Source organism: Sus scrofa, chromosome 3, assembly GCF_054392235.1.
Source record: "Sus scrofa isolate SSC_HxYL_T2T_F1_AM1 chromosome 3, Sscrofa_HxYL_maternal_Yorkshire_Landrace_v2.0, whole genome shotgun sequence".
Lineage (NCBI taxonomy): Eukaryota > Metazoa > Chordata > Mammalia > Artiodactyla > Suidae > Sus > Sus scrofa.
The window spans coordinates 115,050,250-115,075,809 of NC_139385.1; the positions used below are offsets into that span (position 1 = coordinate 115,050,250).

The window sequence follows — 25,560 nt, forward strand, 5'->3', positions numbered from 1 at the left end:
CCAGATTTTTCTAATCCCCTTTTTAGTTGAAACATCCTTACCACAGCTCTTTTTAATTATATCCTTTTTATAAATATATCTGCATGTATACTTTTATACATATAAATATATTTGCAAATATACTTATACCTGTGTATACATTGATAATGTAATCAAACAGTAAATTTTATAAAGCTAAATATAAGTGCAAATATGGAAAAGGGAGGCATCATATGGAATAAACAGAGAAAGCTATTTTTAAAAATGGACGAATGTGCCTGGCCCAGAGCTGGTGTTCAAAAAATGACAGCTATAATTAATAGGCTTTATATCCAATCAGAAGACCATGGTCTTCTACAAGCTCAGTAAGGGGAAGGGCAGATAGAGGACCAGGGGGCATCTAATATACATTCAATCCCCAATAAAGTGTGATAAGTGACATGAAAATTATTTATTGAGGACTAAGGAGCACAGAACAACTATTTACAGCTTCCAAATCAGAGAAGACAGTTTCAAGGGTGTAACAGTTCACACTAGTCCAGAAGGAGACCAACTAAAATCTCTTGCAGTAATCCAGATATGGAAGGTGTAGACTAGGGTAGTGGCAGTGGAAACAGGAAGGACATTTTGAAGAATATATGAAATGCATGTCTGCTGAAACAGAAATAGATCCTGAAGTATTTTTTACTCTAACTATTTTACTAACTCTATATTTACACCCAAATGCTTTCTGAATTTTTCACCCATGTGTCAAGGTCAAGGAAAAAGACAAAAACAAAATAATTTTCCAGTAATCACATTCTATAAATTGAAACCAGCTCAAGTTTTAAAATACTGACTATTTCTTATAGTGGGCCTTTAGCAAATCAGGTTTTTCAGCATTTAAGGTTCTGAATTAGGTAACTCTGTACCTTGAGTCACAACAGTTTTGACTCTTTGTTTGTATTAGGTAACCATGTGAAAGCTTATGTTGTGTGTTATTAAGTACAAGGTGTGTGTGTGGGGGGGGGGGGGAAGAAGTAAATGTAGGACAAGATTTGCAACTACAGCTACAGAAGAAAAAGACTGTAAGCTCCTAGCTTTCAGAAAATACCGAGAAGAAAAATCTTTTCCATCTTGGTCATTCTGATTATATTTTCTCTCAGGGATAAAAAATCTCACATTTACTTATTAAACGTAATCTTTATCCCTTCAATGTTCTTGGAATAGGAATGGACTGTCTTGAGGAAACTGTAGTTCACGTCAACCAAAAAAAATTATAGGTACAAAGATAGTCTTATACTTAAATGTATTGTTGAAAGATTCACCTGGAGTGGAGGAGATGGTTTTATTTTTAAAAAGAGAAGTGGAAAAGTGGGAATGAAATGACTATATTTGTGTGTGTATTCTCACACATATGTATTCTCATACACAAAAATCCTTACACTTCTGTAAAATAGCAGCTTGTTTCATTTAGAAAAGTTACTTCCAGAAGAGTAACTTCTGTCTCTTTAAGGACCATGAGTGAAAATGGAAGTCACTAGTGAAATGGGACTGGCTGTAAACTGCTCCAATGAGATCCTGGGAATCTTGCTGAGAGAGGATATTCAGGGTTGGACTAAAACGTCAGTGGGAAGTGGAAGGAAGAAAAAGACAAAGTTAGGTAAGAATGTTTTTTTAAAAACTAGAGTGAATTTACTTTCAATTTTAAAGTAAAAGAATAGCAGAATAAGACTCGGTATAAAATACAATTAGATTGAATTAGATATTACTGAATGTGAAATACTTAGTATCTTCTAATTCCCAAAAATATTTCAGAGATGTCTTTTTAAAATATAGCTTCAGGAATTCCTGCTGTGGTGAAACAGGATTGGAGGCATCTTTGGAGTGCTGGGACACAGGTTCGATCCCTGGCTTCGCATGTTGGGTTAAGGATCCAATGTTAAGTTGAAACTGTGGGTTGGATCTGATCCCTGTCCCTGAGCATCCAACAAAGAAAAAGGAAAAAAAAGGGGGGGGGGAGTAACACTATAGCTTCAGAGTAGACCAGGGTTATACACAATTTTACTTGCCCATCTTTAATATAAATGATTTTAAAATTCCCATTTAACTTTAAATCCAGGGAAATCTATTAAGAGTGATGACCTGGTATAAAAAGTGGGGACCCATTTAGCTTTCTTTACTTTCTATTCTCAAAAACTGCCTTCGACCTCTGCGTAGTAATGGATATAGATTGTTGACTGTGGCCCACCTGCTTGTTTCAGTGTATTTTACTTGAGTACTTTTGCGATGAAATTTGGATATAAGGAGAACTAGGAACAATGGGTCTCAGCCGCTCATGCCTTTCTCTCACATAAAACATGTAAAATTTTTCACCTCATGTATTTTTCCTCTAAATTTCACCCCACCTGCGTCCCCCGTCACCGTTGTCAAAGTCACGTGGAAGCCAAGGTTGGGTGACTCTTCGCTGCACTTCACCCCGACGGTAGGTAACACATTCGAGTTTAAAGACAAGTAGGATACACAAAACACACTGGAAGCAGAGACTTCTCAGAGACTGCTTTAGGCGAAGGGCGCTCGGAGCATCTGCCTTGGTGTGGAATGCCCGGGGCTCCTGTGCCAGGCGACCACCTGGACTACAAGCACTCGGGAGGGAAACGGGGAGCAGTGAGAAGATTTCTCAGGGAGGAAATTGCTCTCTGCTGCAGACCTCTTACAAGTTCCGCGTCCAACTTAATCACCTCTTGGCCCCTGGCCACCATCGCCTCCATCAGAGCGGACGACAAAAACAGTTCAGTAGCAATAATGGGTATCAAGGACAGTGTGTAACTGGAATTAGTACACGCTCGCAGCCCGCTCCCCCGCGGTCACGGAGACGCCAGGACTTCGAAGGGTACAGAGCGAGCCCGAAAGCACCCGGAGCTCCTGTTGCCCTGCGCTATGTCAAGACAGTGAGCAACATCCCCGCGTGGCTACCACCGTGTCGAGCCCCCGGGGAGACTACAGCTCCCGACAGCCCCCGCGCCGGCCGCGCGCCCCCGCCCCTCGCGCGCCCCCGCCCCGCACGCCCCGGCCCCCCGCCCTCGGGCCTTAGGACGGGACGGGGAGGAGGGAGGGAGGAAGGGGCGCCTGCGGCGGGCGGGATTCTGCGAAGCGCGTGAAGCCTTGCTGGCGTCTGGTCCCGGAGTCGGACGCTGGCGGGCGCGGAGTTTCTCACGACCGGCGGAGCCCGCTTCAGTAAGTAGTCGCCTCAGGGAGCGCGGAACAGACACCGAAAAAGTTAGCGCCGCCGCGGCGGCCGCTTTGTTCTCCCGGCCCGTGGGGTGAGGCGGCAGCCCCTCCCCCACCCACCCGCACGCGGCGGCGGCGGCGGGTCTCGGACTCCGCGCCGGGCTGGGCGGCGGCCGCCGGGGCTGGGTGGTAAGTTGGCTGAGCGCGCCGCGAGAGGAGCGGGCGGTGGGCGCGGGGGCAAGCTGGGGCGCCGGCGCGGCCGCCAGATGGGGCCAAGTTCCGGCGTGGGCGCCGACGCCAACTCGGAGTCGCGCTCCACCAGCGACCACCGCGCCGGGCCCGTAGCTCACAGTCTGTTTCCACGTCCCCCCAACAAGCTCCCCACGCCAGTCCCGCGTTACTCAAGCTGTCGGATTTTGGGTTAGCCTTTCCCTTTGATTTTCTCCACTTTAGTTTGTAGTCGTCTTCAAGGGTGAGTCAACGGTGCTTAGAGAAGGAACGTAAGCCCCCACCCCGGTTTCCTGACTGTGTGTAGTTTTGCAAGTTGCAGCGTTGCTCCGAGTCGGTTTCATCCCTGGGAGCTTTTTCTTAAGATGAAACACCGAGAAGCGTGACTGTTTCTTCGAGCAATAAATATAACCACATACTATTAGATTGCCTGTTGGATATTTTATTTCAAGTCATCGCCGACAGCAGCATAGGCCTTGCCGCGTGCAGGCACGAATGTAAAGCGAGCGACAGCGTGTGTGAGACTTGCAGACTTTTCCATACACAGATTGATGGCTTGGACGTAACTGTCTCTTCAGCCACACCCATCCCCACAGGAAATAAGACTATCGGTGTCATCTTTGATTAGGAAGGATAAGTTACACCCTGAACTACTATTTTGTTCGACATAGCTTTAATGAGCTGTAGTCGTAAATGAAACGAAAATGTTTAAAATTCTGTGATTTGTACCCTAGAAAATGTTATCCTGTTCTGTTTCTACTTTGTACTTAAGGCTGCAGTTCCTAAAGTCTTAGCCGCTCTGATTTTGCTTAGATCAAGCTTACTTATCAACTTTAAGGCAGTGAGGGTGGGGAATACTTATGAATTTGCTGCTGAAGGCGCCCATAAAGTTCCTCGACCGAGGTCTAGGCCACTTTTACTTAATAAAGGAACGCTTTCCTCCTTTCCTGTTAGGATCTGGATTGAGAGTAAGCATGGACATTCAGTCAAAAAAAGTTACAAGTTTTAGTAAAATTATTTAAAACGTGTCACAGAAAGCCTATGTTAGTTAAGTTTTGCTTCTTAGGTAATACAGATGTGATAGGCCTGATCATAGGCGCTTGAATATTTGACAAGCCTTTTCCATCCTAAATTCTATAATTTAACTATAGCATTTAACTTTTTAGAATGGTTCAAGAATGTTGTCTGGTTAATTATCTTGAAATGAATTTTTTAAGCATCCTAGATTGTAATGAGTCTTAAATGTACAAATTTTATAAGCTTTCAGTTTCATGAGATGACCTCTTTAAAATAGCAGTTTCTCTCTCAGTGGACTGTTTTTCATCTAAACACTGCCACACACGTGAAAAAGAGCTAAAATAAAGTTTTTGAATATTAAATTTTTGAAATTATGTAACAATTTAAAAAATATACAGAAAAAATGAATCAATGGACATGGTGTTTTCATTTTTAAAAAGGCATTCTAAAATTGATTAAAATATTACCATATTGGAGTTATCTGCTCATTTTTAAAAGAAACTAGTTTTACAGAACTTAATATTTGGGGAAATTATTGGCTACTATAATTTTTATTATGTCTGTGACTCATAATCTGTGCAGATAGTACTTTTGAGTTTGATTATGTAATTCACACTGAACTTGTATGTGCTCCTCTAGAGCAGTTGTCTTGTTAATGAAAAAACTAGAGATACTGTACTTAGTTGTTTTAATTTTAATTTCAGTGTAGAAGAAAGTTTTCTTCACTTGTGTGGTTAGGTTATAGTGGTCATATGTAAGAAATTACTCGTTGGGTACTAGGCAGTCAGATTTCTCAGATACCACTGGTGCAGAGAGGTGATGAAAATATATCAAGCTCAACATAAATTCGTACAGCAGTGCCAGACTGGCAGTCCATATTCTTATTACTGGATAAACTTTTCAGGGCCTAAACAGAGAGCAGGCTTGGTGTGCTTTTTCTATACTCTCTCTGACAATAGAAAAATGAGATTTAAATATCCCTGGTCAAGGTGACCAGAATTTTAGCAGCAGTAATTTAAATTTAGTTGAGTGCTGAGCTCTTAGGAGGAAAAACATTTATATTAATCTAAGGTAATAGATTTTTGAAAAGAAATATATAGATATAGGGATCGCCACAAACTATGACTTTTAATAACCACCAAAATAATTTGATTTTTTTATACAACATGCAAAATAAAAGCAACATCAGGATTATTAAGCAAAGCCAAGCCTGTGTCAGGTAGAACATGGAAACTGACTTCAGGACACTGGTCAATATTGCATTTAGAGGCCACACGCATTTTTACATACTAAAATAACATAGTACATATCAACAGGAGAAAAAAAGACCCTACATTCATTAGCATTCCTAGCACACAGAACTAAATTCAACCAGGAACACCTGTTACTAATAGGGAGTCATGGTAAATATTATGCTATTCTGAATAGGAAACACATTTTACCTCTCCACTTTAGGCCTTACTGAGTACAAAAAAGATGCTGGCTATACTAAATAAATGTGCTTCCTTTTGAAATATTTACTAGCTGGATTTATTTTGCCTTCCTAGAATCCTCTTTGCTTCTCTTTCTGCTTCCCTGACTCCTACTTACCCTGTAGATCTTAGCTTCCTTAAAGGTGCTTTGCTTGTGACTTCAGTTGAAATTAGGTCCTCTCACTATATTCTGTCATGCCACTTTTCATAATTTTGATTGCCTTATTATTTATGTGACTATTTGTTTAGTGTGTATGTGCCACATCACACTATAAGCTCCAGAGAACACAGTATCCATGTCTATTTTGTTCACTGCTGGACAACCCCCAGAGTCTCTTAGAACAGTCTAGCAAATAATAGGCACTCAGTAAATATTTGTTGAGTGAAAATGCCGCCATTAGACCTTCGTATAATTAGAAGCTTTTCTAAGAAATGAGATAATGTACATGTTGGAAGAGTTGAGGGAGAGGGAGAGAAAGGATAGAACAACTTGTGATGTTGCCATGAAGTAACCCTCAGTTAAGTCCCCTGACCTCCAGGGCCTTTGTTTTTACCTAATCTGTAATAGAAGGGTAGGTCAGGCTCAAGATCCTTTTAATATGCCATCTTTTGATACCATTCAACAATAGTGACATTATGTAAGCTCGTTTGAATGGAGTATGTGACAGAAAATTCCCCAAAAGGATATTTGAGGTGTTCCAAATAAACAGAAATGCTTTCCAACTCATAATCATTAACAAACTTATCTACTTAACATGTAATTTATAAAGTGTAAGATGTTACTGATGTCTCAGTTTTCTGATTGAAGCATGAAGGTAAAATTAATTAGAATAATTAGTTTTTTGATATTTAGTTGTAATATTTTGCACCCTACATCTTGTTACGTCTTAAAGATCAAACCACGGTCCCATAGAAGAAAACATGGAGAGGGAAAACAGATGGAATGAGTGGGCAGAAGCTAAGAAGACAGCTCACTTAGTTTCTTCTATTTGTGTTCATGTTGAAACTTTAAAAAATATTTTTATACAAAATATAACAGTTTATTAATACTTATCAATAGTTTTGATAGTCAATTGTAATTGTATGACAGTTAATGTTACTTGGCTAGTATTAGTGGGTATTATAAAATGGAAATTCAATGGGAAGACATCCATCAAAAATAAACTATTATTGAACACAATAGTATCTTGTATTTTGAAGTATTTAACCTGCATACAGTATTATTTATAGATATTTTACTTTTTTATGACATTTGTTTAGCTTCTTGAAACTACTCAGGTCAAGACCTCATGTTAAGGACCTCATTACCTCAGAAAAAAATTGTGTCAGGACCTCATGTTAAGGACTTCGTTACCTCAGAAGAAAATTGTTGGAGGTAAAATTAAGTGGTGTGAAGGAACATGGGCTTTGGAGTCAGGGAAACTTCACATAAAACCTAGTTCCAGGGAGTTCCCGCTGTGGTGCAGTGGTTAACGAATCCGACTAGGAACCATGAGGTTGCGGGTTCGATCCCTGGCCTCGCTCAGTGGGTTAAGGACCCGGCGTTGCCGTGAGCTGTGGTGTAGGTCGCAGACGCGGCTCGGATCCCGCGTTGCTGTGGCTCTGGCGTAGGCCGGTGGCTACAGCTCCAATTTGACCCCTGGCCTGGGAACCTCCATATGCCGCTGGTGCGGCCCTAGAAAAGGCAAAAAGACAAAAAAAACCCAAAAACCTAGTTCCATTATTATTAGTTATGTAGTTGTGGGCAAGCAACAGCTCTGAAACTGGTTCCTTTTCTGTAAAATAGAGTTAAACAAATCTAGGGTCATAGCAAAGATTTAATGAAGTATCATCTGAATTACAGTGTTTAGTGTAAAGTAGGACCCTGATTGATAATTCCTTCATCTAATTACTGTGAAAATTGCCAGACCTTACTGAGCACTTATAGTAAGCCAGGTACCATTGTAGCTACTGTATGTGCAGTAGCACAGTCCTCCTAACATCCTGTGAAGTAAGTAAATAGTGCTGTTATCTTCATTTTACCTCTATGCTCTGCTGTGATACAGAATAAAACCAGTTATTTTCTTAACCCCTTTTCAAATATTTGAAGACTGTTACTCTATTTGGTTTTGTTAAGCATATATTTGTTACATAACATTGTTTTCACCTTTATCTGGATAAATATTATTATTTTTTTAAAGTCAATACAGCTCTTAAAAATGTGGACCATAAAAATTAATACAAAGGTAATGTATACTGACTAGCAACCAGTATACAGATTGAGGCTGACATGTTCTCCGTGTCCTGGGGGTTTAGGTTTATGTTAGTTCTTTTAGTCACCCATTATATTAGCAGCTCCTATTAAATTCTTGGGTTGATAACTCATCCATTGAACAGGGTCTAAGTCAGCATTTCTCCATTTCTGTATTGCATTTAACTTTTTAAACTAAATGCAAAGCTTTACACTCCTCATTGTTACAGTTCGCTTGAATTTTAGTTTATTTCTCCTAATTGTACAATCTGAGGATTTTAGAAGCACATCTTCTACAGCTTTATCATCATGTAAGTAATCAAAAACAATATGGGGCCAAGAGCAGAGTTAGAAGGGACTCCCCTAAAGGCTTCTCTCCTGAGTTGGTACAGAGCAGCAAACTTAACCAACTACACTAACATCTAATGCACACATATTTACAAAAATAGCATGGAATACCTTCTTGAATATGGGTTCTGCTGGAATACACTTGGTTTTTTTTTCTGTCTTTGCCAATTGTGTGATCTTAAGCAAGTACTTTAATCTCTAAGCCAGTTTTCTTAACTGTAAAATGGGTTATTGTGAGGCTTAAATGAGGAAATTCATATAGAGTGCTTAGAACAGTGTCTGGCAGATACAGATCAGTTACTGTGAGTTGTTACTATTTTCTCCATCTAAAAAGGCCAATCATGTTTTTCCAAGGTATAAATGTTGTTGCTTTGGGATTAGTTGTTCTGTTTGAATTTATGCTGACATCTAGTGATCATTTTATTTTCTAGGTATTCAAAAACCATTTGCTGGGAATTCCCATTGTGGCTCAGCCAGTTAAGAACTCAACATAGTGTCTGTGAGGGTGTGGGTTCGATCCCTGGCTTCATTCAGTGGGTTAAGGATCCAGCCCTGCTGCAACCTGCGGCCAACATAGGTCACAGGTGCTGTTGGGGTCCCTCGTTACTGTGACTGTGGCATTGGCTGGCAACTGCAGCTCCGATTTGACCCCTAGCCTGGGAACTTCCATATGCTGCAGGTGTAGCCATAAAAAGAAAAAAAAAAATTTGCCTTCATAATTTATTCTCAGATTTGACTAAGTGGTTAATATTAAGTTTATATGTCTGTAGTTTCTGAAATCTGCTTCCTCACTCCTCTAGCCCACAAAACTTGAAGCAACTCTTATCTATCTCCAGGCCATGTTTATTTCTCTCTTTCTGAGCTCTGTCTCCAAGATTATAGATGTCAGCTTTGTGATTGCACTAATTGCTTTAGCAATGTGGAATGGATTGTATCTGGATCCAGAGACTTGCACTCATGAAAGAGTGTTTTAGTCTCTCTTATTCACCAGGCTCAGGTTTCAGTTCTCAATGCTCTTCTACAGCTTTAGTTTAAAAACTGAGAGAAGGTAAGCAAAATACAAGTTGAGCAATTCTGCCTTCTCTCTGTGCTCTCTCAACCTTAACAACATCCTCTCTGAGCAGTGATTCTCTCAGTTCCTTGTTCTCTTTGAGAAATAGTCTGTTATTGTGGAGACAGCACTTGGTTGGAAAGTATGAAACTTGGGTCCTCATTCCCACTCCACCTCTTAATAGCCATGTGATGCTGGGCAAGTTACTTTATCTGCTTGTGCTTCAGTTGTCTTATCTGCAACAATAATAATATTTGCCCTGTCACATTTCAAAGAATTATCATGAGATCAAGTGTATGAAACATTTACAAGATGTTAAGTGCTGTGCAATAGAAGATGGGATAAAAACTATTTATTTGAATGTAGCTCTAAAAATTTTTCTCTCTTAGCCGTTTTTTCTAAGCCTTAGTTTTTCCTGAGCTTTCTCATTCCTGATGTTATCTATATGTTTTTGCTTTTCTGTTATGTTCATCCTATTTTATTTAGTCCCATTAACTACTCTCGGAAAGTCATTTCTGCAACCGCACTGGATGCTTCATTCTTTTTTATCATTAGAATTGTTTATAGGTATATAGATGGAATATAAGTAGAAAGATCTAGCTCTTGTGAGCCTTTCATTTAGCCAAAGGGTCCTTATGTAAAACTGTGATACAAATGTAAGTGTGCTTAGTGTTCTCTTTTTCACTTTTAGAAATTTCTTATGATGAGGTCACTTTCTCCTATGTTGCTGTCATAAGTATGTGTTTGGTACCTCTTTTTGTGCCATATAACTGTGTTTAGTATATGCCCTCTTGCTTCCTTAGTTTTCTGAAAGAAATATGTCTACAAAGCAAATCAGGAGTCATGTTTTGGCAGAATTAGACTTTTAATATAAAAAAGAATCCTCTTGTGTATGTTAAGACAGTGTTATACATTTTTTGTCAAGTGGTATATTATTTCTATGACAGTGTTACTTTTACTATTCTTATTTGTTTTTTCTGTTTTTGTCGTAACTCCATTATATATTTGTAGAATAAAAGTATTTGACCTTCAAGTTTCAATTATTAGTGAGGATACAAGGGGTATTTATTTTATTTTTTAATTTTAATTTAATTTTTTTTTGAGCAGGAGGCTCTCTCTGAAATAATGCCTGTAGAAAAAATGGCTCTGATAGCTAGACCCAAAAAATAGCTATCCATTAAGATTTATTGGTGAATCATAAACGTACAAGCAAAGTTATTTTAAAAAGTATAAGGATCTTGCATTTTTAAAGTAATGTCAAGTGAGTATAAAATATTAAAAGTTTTAAAAAATTTCTTCCAGGCTGACTACATTTCAGAAAGCATCAACTTTTTCTCAGTGGACTCATTCGTCAAATGGAACATGCCTATACTATTTTAAAAAGCTTTGTGCTTAATCCTGGAAAAATTAACTGCCCCAAAATGAAAATGAGGACATTTGAGAAGGTGATTTAAGGCGTGGACCTTTGGGAAAGCATCCCATTGATTCAGTGAACCAAAGGATAAATACTGAATAGATTAATCCTAAACACTTACTATTTTTTACCCAGGAGGATTTCATCTTGACAGAAAAACTTATTCATTATGTATTTTCTGAAATTAAAAGAGAGAGACAAGAATAGACTTAAAATAGATGAAAATGTTTAGTAAATAAGCAATGTCAACTCTCTTTTGATGAGGATACTTCAGTGATGTTAAGTCTTTTCCAAATCCCTAGCTGTGGCTCTAAAAACAAGACTCTTTTTTGATGGGACTGATATTAAGGGAAGTAGGACGTTTTGTGTATTCAACTCACAGTTGTAGAACTTGCCATCATCAGCATGAGTGGCTTAAAAGAGGAAATAAAGAAGCTTTCAACTAAATCCAAAAGTACAGTCATTTTTCTGCTACTGTGATTTTAAAGCCTCTTCATAACCATTGAAAAAGAGTTGACAACTGTTTTAAAAGATTAAAGAAAGGCAGATGTCTGCAAACAATTCTCCTCCATCAGCCCAGAAGTCTGTATTACCTGCAAGTCTTCCTGCTGTGCTTCCAGCTCCTTCTCCATGTTCAAGTCCTAAAACAGGACTCTCTGGGCGACTCTCTAATGGAAGCTTCAGTGCGCCGTCACTCACCAACTCCAGAGGCTCAGTGCATACAATCTCATTTCTCCTGCAAATTGGCCTTACACGAGAAAGTATTACCATTGAAGCCCAGGAACTGTCTTTATCTGCTGTCAAGGATCTTGTGTGCTCCATTGTTTATCAAAAGGTACTGTGCCTGCTATTTATGTCAACAGTTTTTCTAATTAATATTGTTTCTAATGGCATTTCTATATATTATTCATGGAACAGTGAGTTAACACAGGTGGATTAATCAATGGTTTATATCTTTATTCTGAGCATTTGGGGGAGAGTCCTAACAGACTAAAAAGCCTAAGGTCTGAAATTTCAGTCTTACCAACTGGAGCCTATATCCCAGCTTTAAAATACTGCTTTTTCAGTCTGTCTCTTTAAGAGCAGAAAACTCATTGTAAAGTCAGGGGACTTAAGAAATCTCATTTGTTTTCAGAGAAAACAGTCGGGAGGCAGAAGGCACAGGCATCAAGGTTGCTAACCAAAATTGGGACACAGCAGTAGCTGAGCCCAGGTCCACACCTTGTTCTTCCTAGGTGCCCTGTGTTCCGCCCTTTTGTAGACCCCCTTCCTTCCCTTTAGATCCTGATTTTGCCTAAACTACCAAAGGACCACACTCTATGTCTCTTAAAAAGGTAAATGAGCTTTCAACATATATTAGAATATATGAAAATTTGAAAACAGAGTGATTTTGTTTCCCATCCACCCACCCACTGCCCTACTATACCATTTTAAAAGGAGTCTTAGCTAAACATCTTTAATAATCTTGATTTGATAGATGAGCTTATATGTTCTATATTTTATCATCAAATTGTGTATATAGGTAGTGTGGATTGGTTACATGTCCTTTTTAATGGACCAGGCCTGTGTTTCAAATAAATTAGTATACTTTATGTTTTAAAAAATCCTATCAGTAAGAGTTACATAGATTCACACTCTAGTCTTTATTTTTTATTTTATCTTATTTTTATTTTTTGCTTTTTAGGGCTGCACCGCGGCGGCACATGGAGTTTCCCAGGCTAGGGGTCTCATCGGAGCTAAAGCTGCTGGTCTACACCACAGCCATGGCAACACCAGATCCAAGTCGTGTCTGCGAACTACACCACAACTCATGGCAACGCTGGATCCTTAACCTGCTGAGCAAGGCCAGGGATTGAACTTGCAACCTCATGGTTCCTAGTTGGATTTGTTTCCACTACACCATGACGGGAACTCCCACGCTCCTAGTCTCAATGTTTTTGTTTTAGTTCCTTATGCTTTATATGGTCTGTCATTATCTTCTGATGTAGAAGAAATTAACAGTTGAGAAAATGTTATTCGGTTTGTGAAAATAACCCATGTCTCCTGCATGTTAACAGTGACTTATCTATCTAAACGTGGCCTGAAGTAAGAGTAGATTTTCTTTTGTAGAGCTATTGAACCATATATGTGTCTTTAAGTATCTTTGCTTTTAATTTCTCTTTCATCAAATGTTACCAGAGGTTTTTATAAATACTTTTGCAACTAGGTTTTTAATCTAAAGGTAAGATTTTTAACTTAAGTAGTTAGTAACTTTAATATTTGTTTTATGTGAGCCCATAGAAATTCATAACTAATATTTTGGCAGAGTCTATACTGTTCAGTTTTCAATCTTTGGAAGTTTTACTTAGTTCTCATATGGAGGCATACTGATTTTCTACAGGATTATTTTAGAATTAATGTTACTTCCTCATTAATACAGATGTAAGAAGTGGGTCAGATGGATCAAGTTCTTGGGAAACTAGATTAAAAATCATAATCCATGAAAAATTTGAGTGAAGCCAAGGAAATAAACAAGATATGGTTCAAGAAAAGATAATTCAGGATAAACTTAATGCAGATATAGACAGAATTATTGATTATGGAGATAGCCAGCATAGAATAAATATGATAGTGAACTGAATTTGAATCAATATTGTAGTGATACGGGAATGTATTTGGCAAAAATGTATAGCAAATATGTGACATAAACTTACTACACACTTGTTTGGACAAGTGCTGGAGTCCTAGCTATTGTTTAAGTGTAGTGAAAAATGGGTTTGTACCTACGTCAGCTCAAATGTTTATTAACTATATAATTTGGTGTAAGTGATTTGAATTCACTGGATTACATTTCCAGATCTATCAAATGATTGAGCTGAGATGATTTCTAGTGTGTAATTTCCAGCGGTGAAATTCCGAATCATTTAGGTCTTCACTGCTAAAGACAGATAAAGGAGAAAGGAGTTTTAAGGGATGACCTGCATAGGTCCTAACTGGAAAAATAACTTAAAAGAACCTGCTCAGATTCTGGGCTTTTATAGAGAGGTTTCATTATCTGGATACCTGACTCATCTGAGAGATGGAAAAACCATGTCAGACGTTCTTTTCTTTTTACGTTCTTTCTGGGATTCTTGCTTGCTAATCATTTACTTTCATTACCCACACATGCACAGCTCCAGGTTAACTCCCAGGGTTCTCATGGGTATACGTGCTTTTCTTATTTCTGTTCTTAGTCAGTAAATAACTTATTGAACCTTCTAAAGGGAGAGTACTGCTTAAATTTAGGAAATAGATGAACTAGATGTTGTCCCTTCCTTCAGAAAGCTTATAGTATGATGAGGGAAACATTCATCAGAATTAAAACATGAAGGCTAGAAGGTGAAGTTAAGTTGTATTCTCAGGTTGATAAAGGATTTAGAAGGCTTCCTATGAAAATTACCATTTCATCTGAGAGTTAAAGAATTAGATTTCATAAGTTCCTGTTGTGGCTCAGCAGGTTAAGGACCCAGTGTTGTCTCTGTGAGGATGCAGGTTTGATTCCTGGCTTCAGTCAGTGGGTTAAGGATCCAGTGTTGCCACAAGCTGTGGTGTAGGTCCCAGACACAGCTTGGATCCTATGTTGCTATGGCTGTGGTATAGGTCAGCAGCTGCAGCTCCAGTTTGACCACTAGCCTGTGAACTTCCATGTGCTGCATGTGAGGCCATAAAAATTTTTTTCAATAATACGAGAGGTAAGGAGCACTTTCCAAGGCGAAAGAACCTGGATGAGCAAAGATATAGGAGGGGGAGGAGGAAAATTATAATTGACAATATTTATTGAGTGCCTACTCTGTGTCAGGAGTTCCACACACACTTTTCTTTTTTTTTTGCTTTTTGCTTTTTTTTTTAGGGCTGCACCTGCCACATGTGGAGGTTATCAGGCCAGGGGTAAAATTGGAGCTACAGCTGCTGGCATGGGTTCTGAGCTGCGTCTGTGACCTACACCACAGCTCACAGCAACTCCGGATTCTTAAACCACTGAGCGAGGCCAGGGATCAAACCCGAATCCTCATGGATCCTAGTCAGGTTCATTAACTGCTGAGCCATGAAGGGAACTCCCACACACACTTTCTACTTCATCCTCAAAACAATTTTTGGTGCATCTCACGTAGTTAATCTTTTTCTTGTATTGGTAACTTTTAAGCTGTCTATTCTCTTAACTTTCAGATGTGAAATATTTTACCTATAGTCATCATGCTGTACATTGCTAGAACTTGAAACTAAGTACCACCTTAGGTACAAAACTGGTACCCTTTGACCACCTTCACCCATTTCCCCACCATCTACCCTGTCTTTAGTAACCACCAGCTCTGGTTTTTCTAGATTCCACATGTAAGTGAAGTCATACAATAAATGTCTTTCTCTTCTTGACTTATCTCACTCAGCATAATGCCCTCAAGGGCCATCCATATTGTTGTAAATGGTAAGGACCCCCCCCCCCTTTTGTCTTTTGCCTTTTTAGGGCCACACCCGCGGCATATGGAGCTTCCCAGGCTGGGGTCGAATCAGAGCTGTAGCCGCTGGCCTATGCCAGAGCCACAGCAGCAAGGGATCTGAGCTGCGTCTGCAACCTACACCACAGCTCACGGCAGCAGCGGATCCTTAACCCACTGAGCAACTTCCCACTTTTCAATGGCTGAACATTTCATTTTGTTTGTGTGTGTATGTATTTACACATCACATTGTCTATCCATTTGTCTGTTGATGGACACATAGGTTGTTTCCATGTCTTGGCTGTTGTAAATAATGTTTCACTAACATGAGGGTGCAGATTTCATTCAAGATAGTGATTTCATATCCTTCGACTATATACCCACAATTGGAACTGCTGGATTACATGGTAGTTCTATTTTTAATTTTTTGAGGAACCTCCATCCGGTTCCCATAGTATCAGCACCAGTTTACATTCCCACCAACAGTGAACAAGATTTCCCATTTCTCTACATATTTGTCAACACTTATTATCCATTTGACAAGAGGCATTCTAACAGGTGTGAGGTGATATGTCATTATGATTTTGATTTGCATTTTCCTGATGAATATTGATGTTGAGCACCTTTTCATAAACCTGTTGGCGATTTGTATGTCTTTTTTGGAAAAATGTCTATTAAATTCCTCTGCTCATTTTCTTTTTCTTTTTTTTTTTTTTTTTGGTCTTTTTAGGGCTGCACCCGCAGCATTTGAATACCCCCAGGCTAGAGGTCGAATCAGAGCTATAGCTGCCAGATAGCCACAGCCACGCCAGATCCAAGCGTGTATGCGACCTACACCACAGTTCAACGCTGGATCCTTAACCCACTGAGTGAGGCCAGGGATTGAACCCATGTCCTCATGGATCTTAGTCGGGTTTGTTAACCACTGAGCCATGACGGGAACTCCTCCTCTGCTCATTTTTTGATCAAATTGATACGGTGGGTCTTTTGTTGGTTTTGTTTTTGCTATTGAGTTGTATGAAATTCTTTATATAGTTTGGATATTAACCCTTTATCAGATATAAGATTTGCAAGTATTTTCTCCAATTCTGTAGGTTTCCTTTTCATTTTTTAATGGTTTATTTTGCTGCAGAGAAGCTTTTAGTTTGATTTAGTCACACTTTTTTTATTTTTGCTTTTCTTACCTGTATTTTTGGTGTCAAATCCAAAAGATCATTGCCAAGACATTGCCAAGGAGCTTGAATTCCTATGTTTTCTTCTAAGAATTTTATGGTTTCAGGTCTTGTGTTCAAGTTCGTAGTCCACTTTCTTGATTTTTTGTGTATAATATAAGATGAGTTGTTTCTTCTGCATGTGGCTGTCCAGTTTTCCTATCATCATTTGTTGAAGGAACTATCCTTTCCCATTGTGTATTCTTGGCTCCTTTGTTGTATATTAATTGACCATATATGCAGTTTTTTTTTTTTCTGGGTTTTGTTCTGTTTCATTGATTTATGTGTCTGTTTTTATCCAAGTGATTACTATAGCTTTGAAGTATAGTTTGAAATCAGAGGTATAATGCCTCCAGCTTTGTTCTTAAGATTGCTTTGACTATTTGGGGTCTTTTATTGTTTCATACAATTTTTTTTTTTTTTTTTTTTTTTTTTTTGGTCTTTTGTCTTTTTAGGGCTGCACCTGTGGCATATGGAGGTCCCAGGCTAGGGTTCGAATCAGAGCTGTAGCCGCTGGCTTATGCCACAGCCACAGCAACTCGGGATCCAGGCCGCATCTGTGACCTTCACCACAGCTCACGGCAACGCCAAATCTTTAACCCACTGAGCAAGACCAGGGATTAAACCTGCAACCTCATGGGTACTAGTCAGGTTTGTTAACCACTGAGCCACAATGGGAACTCTTATTTCATACAAATTTTAAGATTGTTTTTTTTATTTTTGTGAAAAATACCATTGGTATTTTGATAGGAATTAGATTGAATCTTTGGGTAGTATGGGCATTTTAACAATATTAATTCTTCAAGTCAGTGAACATAGAATAGCTTTTCATTTATTTGTGTCTTTTATAGCTTCTTTCGTCAGTGTCTAATAGTTTTCAGTGTCTTTTACCTCCTTGGTTAAATTTGGTTTTAGGTATTTTATTCTTTTTGATGCAATTGCACGTGAAATTGTTTCTTTTTTTCTTACAGTTTTTTTTGTTGTTGTTGTTTTTGTTTTTTTGCTTTTTAGGGCTGCACCCGCAGCTTATGGAGGTTCCCAGCCTAGGGGTCCAATCAGAGATACAGCTGCTGGCCTACACCACAGCCACAGAATGCTGCCTCCTTAACCCACTGAGCAAAGCCAGGGATTGACTTCACAACCTCATGGTTCCTAGTCGATTCATTTCCACTGCACCCCATAGGAACTCCCTGAGATTATTTCTTAATTTCTCTTTGTTATTAGTATTAGAAATGCAGCTGATTTTTTGTATATTGTATGTTTTGTATATTGTATATTATTTGTATGTCAATTTTGTATCCTGCAACTCAACTAAAATTAATCCTAACATTGTTCCGGGGGGGGTGTCTTTAGGGTTTTCCTATATATAATATGCCGTCTGTAAATAGACAGTTCTGCTTTTTCCTTTCTAATTTTTATGTCTTTTATTTCTTTTTCTTGCCTAACTGCTCTCACTAGGACTTCCAGTACTATGTTGAATAAAGGTGGTGAGAGTAGGCATCCTGTCTTGTTCCTGATCTTAGAGGAAAAGTCTTCAGCTTTTTACCAATGAGTATGATGTTAGCTGTGGGCTTATGAATACATGGTCTTTATTATGTTGAGGTACATTCCTTCTACACTTACTTTTTTGAGAGTTTTTATCATAAGTAGATGGTGAATTTGATCAGATGCTCTTTCCACATTTATAGAGATGATCATGTGATTTTTATCTTTCATGTTGTTAATGTGGTGTATCACATTTATTGATATGTGTATGTTGAAATGCCTTTGCCTCCCTGGAATAAATGCCACTTGATTATGTGTATGATTCTTTTAATGTGTCATTGGTTTCAGTTCGCTAATATTTTGTTGAGGATATTTTCATTTATGTTCATTGGGGATGTTAGGCTGTAATTTTCTTTTCTTGTAGTGTCCTTGTCTGGCTTTATTATCAGGATCATGCTGGCCTTGTTAAGTGAGTTTGGAAGTGCTCCCTCCTCTTCTGTTTTTTGGAAAAATTTGAAAAGTATTGGTATTCTTATTTAAATGTTTGGTAGAATTTAGCAGTAAAGCCATCTGGTTCTGAGCTTTTATTTGTTGAGAGGTTATTAATTGATTGATTCAGATTTTCTTTTTCTTCATGATTCAGGATTGGTAGATGGTATATTTCTAGGAATTTATTCATTTCCTGTGTCCAGTTTGTTGGTATGTAATTGTTCATAGTCTCTTGTGATTCTTTGTATTTATGTAATGTAATGTCAGTTGTAATGTCTCCTTTTTCATTCGTAATTTTATTTATTTGAGTCTTCTCTTTTTTTTCTCTTGGTCAGGCTACTTAAAGGTTTGTCTAGCTTATCTTTTCAAAAAAAAAACCAGCTATTTCATTTTTTTCTGCTGTCTTTTTAGTCTCTGTTTCATTTATTTCCACTACATTTGTTACATTTTTCCTTCTACTATTTTTTTTTTTTATAGTTTCTTGAGGTATAGAGTTAGGTTGTTTATTTGAGATCTTTTTCCCCCTTAATATAGATATTTATTGCTATGAACATCCCTCTTGGAACTGCTTTTGCTGCGTCCTGTAAATTTTTTTAGGGCCACACCTGCAGCAAATGGAGGTTCTCAGATTAGGGGTTGAATCAGAGCTGTAGCCACTGGCCTATGCCTCAGCACAGAAATCCGAGCTATGTCTGTGACCTGCACCACAGCAACACTGGATCCTTAACCCACTGAACAAGGCCAGGCATTGAACTTGCACCCTCATGGCCACTTGTCAGATTCGTTTCTATTGCACCACAATGGGAACTCCAGTTTCCATTTTCATTTGTCGCAAGATATTTTTTGTTTGTTTCTCTTTTGATTTCACTTTGACCCATTGGTTGTTCAGTTGCATTTTGTTTAACATATTTGTGAATTTTCCAGTTTTCTTGCCTTGTAATTGATTTGTAGTTAAGAAAAGATGATGCTTATATAATTTGTCTTAAATTTATTAAGACTTACAACTTGTCTTATGACCTAATGTATGATCTGTCCTGGAGAGTGTCCTGTGTGTGCTTGTGAAGAAGGTGCCTTTATCTACTTTTGTCTGTCATCTTCTGTAAATGTCTGTTAATTGTCTGGTCTAATGTGTAGCTTAGATTCATTGTTCTCTACTAATTTTCTGAAAATTTTGAAAATGGGGTATTAAAATCCCTATATTACTGTATTACTCCCTCTTTCTCTTTTCAGGTTTTTTTGACTTTTCTAGGGCCGCTCCCACTGCATGTGGAGGTTCCCAGGCTAGGGGTCTTATCAGAGCTGTAGACGACAGCCTATACCAGAGCCACAGCAACTCAGGATCTGAGCCGCGTCTGCAACCTACGCCAGAGCTCACGGCAATGCCAGATCCTTAACCCACTGAGCAAGGCCAAGGATTGGACCCACAACCTCATGGTTCCTAGTCGGATTCGTTATTCACTGAGCCACGATGAGAACTCCCCTCTTTTCAGGTTTTTAACGATGCTTTATCTATTATGTCTATCTTGGGTACATAAATATTTACAAATGTATATCCTCTTATTGGATTGACCCCTTTATTATATAATGACCTACTTTGCCTCTTACAACAGTTTTTGGCTATAAGTCTATATTATATAAGTTAGCTTATGTACTTTCAGATATACTATATTCTACTCTTCATTCTCTTACCTGTGTTATTTGGAGAGCCAAAGTTTCTTAATATTGATGAAGTGTAGTTAATTTTTTCCTTTATGGATAGTGCTTTTGTTTCATGTTTTTTAAAAATTTGCCTAAATAAAGATGAGAAAGATTTTGTCCTGTGTTTTTTTTTGAAGTTCCAATTTTAGTTCTTTTATGTCTATGATTTATGTATTAGTTTTGTGGGAGTGCTGTCTGAAAGTACCACTGTTATATGGTTTAAACAACACATTTATTTTCTGAAAGTTCTTGAGGCTAGACATGTTCAGTCTAGGTATCAGTAGGGTTGGTTCTTTCCGAAGACAGTGAGCAAGAATCTGTTTCATTCCCCTCTCCCGGCTTCTGGTGGCCTCAGGTATTCCTTGGCTTGTATATGGTGTTGTCCCTGTCTTCACTATAAGTTACTGACTCTGTGTAGAAATTTCCCTTTTTCACAAGGACACAGTTATGTTCAGTTAGAGCCTACCTTAATGACCACATCCTAATTTGTGTGTGTGTGTGTGTGTTTTTAGGGCTGTATGCGTGGCATATGGAGGTTCCCAGGCTAGGTGTCAAATCAGAGCTGTAGCCGCCAGACTACTCCAGAGCCAGAGCTGCGTCTGCAACCTATACCACAGCTCATGGCAACACTGGATCCTTAACCCACTGAGCGAGGCCAGGGATCAAACCCATATCTTCATGGGTACTAGTTGGGTTTATTAACTGCTGAGCCACATGGAAACTCACCTCCATCCTAATTTGATTGTCTGCAAACACAGATACTGGGGTTTAGGACTTTAACATTTTTGTATATAGTGAGTTAAGCATCAAACTTCATTGCTTCATGTAAGACGTCACATTTTCCCAAGACTGTTGAAAAGACTGTTCTTCGCATATTGAATTACTTTAGTACCTTTGTTATAAATCAGTTAACCACATAGATCTTAGCTCTTTCTCAACACTGTTCTGCTCTGTTGACCTATGTGTATATCCTTAAACTAATTCCACGCTATCTTGAATTCGTTAGTTTTGTAAAGACATGAAGTCAGATGTGTAAGTCCTCCGACTTTTTTTTTTTTCAAAATTGTTTAGTCCAATCTGCATCCTTTGCATCTCCATATAATTATAAAAATCAGCTTGGTGATGTCTACAAAAAAAAACTTACTGAAATTACATGCATCTTTTGTCTGTGTTTCATGTTTCTGATGCAGTTGTCAATGTTTTTTTTTTTTAATTTCTGGTTTCTGATTTTTCATTTTAACATATAGAAATACAATTGATTTTTGTACATTAACACCGTATCCTGCAACCTTGCTAAACTGACGTACTAGTTCTAGTAACTTTTAAAGTTTCTTTACAATTCTCTATATAGATGATTTTTTTGTAATTAAAGATAGTTTTATGTTTTGCCTTACAGTATTTCTTTTTCTTGTTTCGTAGTGGAGGCTGGACCCTCCAATACAGTATTGAAAAGAAGTGGTAAGAGAGGACATTTGTGTCTTATTCCCAATCTTAGAAGTAAAATCATTTAGTCTTTTACCATTAAGTATTATATAAAGTTTTTTTGATGTTTTTCATCAGGTTGAAGAAGTTCCTCTCTATTCTTAATTGACAGAGATTTTTTTTTAATGATTGTGAACTTTAATACTTTTTCTTCATTAATACTTTTTCTATTTTATCCTGTTAATATGATGAGTTATTTCCATTTACTTTGAAATGTTAAACTAGCCTTGCATTTCTAGAATGAATTCTTTTGATCATTATATATTACCTTTTTATATTTTGTTTGATTCAATTTACCTATATTTTCTAAAGATTTTTTTCTGTGCAAGATCATGAGGAATATTGGCCTTTGGTTTTTTTCTTCTGTTGTCTTTGTGTAGTTTTGGTATCAAGGTAATGTTGGCCTTGCAAAATGAGTTTGGAATTATTTCCCCATCTTCTGTTTTCTGAATAAATTTATGTAAAATTGATATTGCTTCCTGAAATGTTTAATAGAATTCACCAGTGAAGCCATCTTCATTCACTAATGGGCCTGGAAATTTCTTTATGAGGAGGTTTTAAACCCAGTTCCTGTTCTTTAATGGACGTAGAGCTGTAAAGGTTATTTCTTTGTGAGTGGACTTTGGTAATTTGCATCTTTAAAGGTAATTTCTCATTTCATCCATGTTGTCAAAATCCATTGGCAAAAATTATGCATTATGTTCTTTTATTATCCTTTAAAGTCTATAGAATCTCTGGTGATAGAGACAGTTTCGTTCCTGATATCAATAATTTCTGCCTTTCTTCCCCTCCTCACTCCTTGTTCTTTCTCATAGAGATTTTTATCAACTTTATTTTCAGTGAACTAGTTTTTGGTTTTTATTGATTTTCTTTATTATCATTTTTTCCCCCTTTTTTCTACCTCCTTTGGATTTAACTAGCTTTAATTTTTTCAGTTTCTTAAGGTGGAAGCTTAGGTCATTGATTTGAGTCTTTCTTTTCCTTGATGTAAGTCAAGTATGTTTCCCTCTAAGCACTACCTCAGATACACTCCAGACTTTGATGTTTTCATATTCATTCTATTCACATTATTTCCTGATTTCTCTTGTGATTTCTTCTTTGATCCATAAATTGTTTAATTTGGAAGAGTTTGGAAGTTTTTCAGTTACTAGCTTTATTTTAATTTGGGCTCGAGAATATACTTTATATAATATAAACCTATATAATTTATTGAGATTTGGGGTTTTTTTTGGTATAGGATTTTGCTCTTCAATATATTCTATATGTGACATTTTGCAATTTTTAAAAGAATGTATATTCTGCTTTTTTGGAGTTTTCTATGAGTATTAATTAGGTAAAGTAGGTTGTTTGTGTTTTCTGTATCTTCTCGTTTTAGTTGTTCTGTCATCTACTAAGAAAGGAGTATTGAAATCTCCAAACTATAACTTTAGATTTGTCTGTTTCTCCTTTCAGTTTTGACTAATTTTTGCTTTATGTTTTTGAAAGCTCTGTTATTTGCAAGCACATTTGGGATTTTTAGTCTTTCATATATTGATCCTTTGATCCCTTTTTCAATATAACTTTTCTTCTTTATCTCTGATAATATATCTTGCTTTGAACTCAGCTTTGATTAATATAACCATTCTGGCTTCTTTGTTTTTTAATTAGTGTTTGCATTGTGGTATCTTTTTACACGTTCTTGCTTATAACTTCTCTTGTATCTTGTTTTTTGTAGAGTTCATGTGGTTGGGTCATGGTTTTTAAATTTAATCTGTCAATTTCTGCTTTTAAGTGTTTAGACCATTTATATTTAACACAAGCTTTAATATAGATCCATTTAAGTTGTTTTCTATTTTTTTCTTCAGGTCTTCAGTCATTTTCTCTTTTTTTCTGCCTTCTTTTGAATTATGTTCTATAACTCCATTTTACCTCCACTATTGGTTTATTATACTCTTTAAAAAATATCTTTTAGGGAGTTCCTGTTATGACTCAGCAGAAACGAATCCAGCCAGTATCCATGAGGATGCAGGTTCAATCCCTGGCCCCACTCAGTGGGTTGGGGATGTGGCATTGCCATGAGTTGTGGTGTAGGTCACAGATGTGGCTAAGATTCCTTGTTACTGTACCTGTGGTGTAGGCTGGCAGCTGTAGCTCTGATTTTACCCCTAGCCTGGGAACTTCCATATACTGTGTGTGGCCCTAAAAAGCAAAAAAATAAAAATAAAAATATCTTTTAGCAACTCCTTTAGTGTGGGGGTCAGCAAACTATGTCTGAGGGCCAGGTCTGACCTGTCATCTCTTGTTAGTAGAGTTTTTATTAGCGCACAACATGCTTATTCATTATTGCCTTTGGTTACTTTTATTCTACAATAGCAGAGCTGGAGTTCAGGTTTGCAGCAGTTAGCAAACCTGACTAGCATCCATGAAGATGCAGGTTCAATCCCTGGCCTCGCTCAGTGGGTTAAGGATCTGGCATTGCCACGAGCTGTGGTGTAGGTCGCAGACACGGCTCAGATCCCGAGTTGCTGTGGCTGTGGTGTAGTAGGCCAGCAGCTGTAGCTCCGATTGGACCCCTAGCCTGGGAACCTCCATATGCCACAGATGTGGCCCTAAAAGGCAAAAAGACAAACAAAACAAAACAACAACAACAAAAAACAGCAAAAACAATAGCAGAGTTAAGTAGCTGTGACAAAAACTGTTTGGGCCACCAAACCTAAAATATTACTTTCCAGCCTTTTATAGAAAATATTTGCTAATCCTTGCTCTGGTTTATATAATATGCATCTATATCTTATCATAGACTGTCTTTAAACAGTATCATACCACTGTATAATGAAATCTATACCTTAGGACAGTATGTTTCTATTTTCTTTCTATTGTCATTTGTATTAGTGTTTCATACACTTTATTTCTGCATGGAGTCGATTCTCATTATTTGTGATTGTTACGTTCTATTAAGTGACCTCAAATGCTGAATGGTGAATACTGAACCATTGCTCCTAGGGGAGATACAGGGTTAAGTTCCTGTGAGCATCAGGTCACATTTTCATCAACCAATAAATGCATAATCTTGTTTTCCCTGTGCTTCTGCTTAAGGACACCTTATTTAATATGTATTATTGATTCATTAACATTGATATCATGGCCAGAAGCACTGTAATTTATGCCTGAATGAAGCTTAATCTAACACATATTTTCTCCTAGCCTTCTTGTACTTAGAAACATTAGACAACATATAAGCACTATGCTTGGGAGCCATTTTTTTAATTCAGTGAATTTTATTATATTTATAGTTGTACAACTATCACCTTAACCTAATTTTAGAACCTTTCCATTCCAGACCCCCAGTCCATCCCTTCCCCTGCTTGGGAGCCATTTTAAACAGAGAAATTACCATGAAAAAGCCCCCAAATTCAGAACATGTGGCACCAAATAGACCGTGAAAAGGACATGCATATTACACTGTGATTGATGAAACAAGAAGGCAGAGCATCATCTTGTTCAGTTTCAGCTGGGAACATGCACAGAATGACCAGTTTTTCCACCTTCTCTGTGTGTGCAAATGACTGCAAAAACACAGAAAGTGTTGATTTGGGAATTGCAAATAAATCTTAGCAAGTAGACACATTTCACAGATACAGAATCTGCAAATAATGAGGATTGACCTTTGTTACAGATCACACAGCATATTGTTTTTCTTGCTTTTAACAGTGCATTGTTTTTAAAAAATTAAAATTGAGAAAAGTGATCTTTTGTAAACATGTATTTTACATTTTCAGTACTCTTCATTACTTTGTGTTAGATCTGAATTGTATG

General features: G+C 37.8%; 1 protein-coding gene across 7 annotated transcripts in view; it reads left to right on the forward strand.

Annotated features, from left to right (window-relative positions):
• The first annotated feature begins 1,567 nt into the window (after positions 1–1,567).
• The window catches only part of PRKD3 (protein kinase D3), a 104,076-nt gene continuing 80,083 nt past the window's right edge, over positions 1,568–25,560 (forward strand). For 3 of the 7 annotated variants that reach the window (XR_014842246.1, XM_013996209.3, XM_003125235.7), the window contains exons 1-2: positions 3,053–3,195; positions 10,838–11,784. Coding sequence is in view for 6 of the 7 variants with exons in the window: in XM_013996209.3 (XP_013851663.1) it covers positions 11,497–11,784 (288 nt within the window). In the remaining variant the exon portion in view is untranslated. Of the gene's footprint in view, positions 1,622–3,052; positions 3,379–10,837; positions 11,785–25,560 lie in introns of those variants that run through there. The other 4 variants (XM_013996210.3, XM_085019567.1, XM_021087628.2 and 1 more) reach the window with 2 other exon arrangements.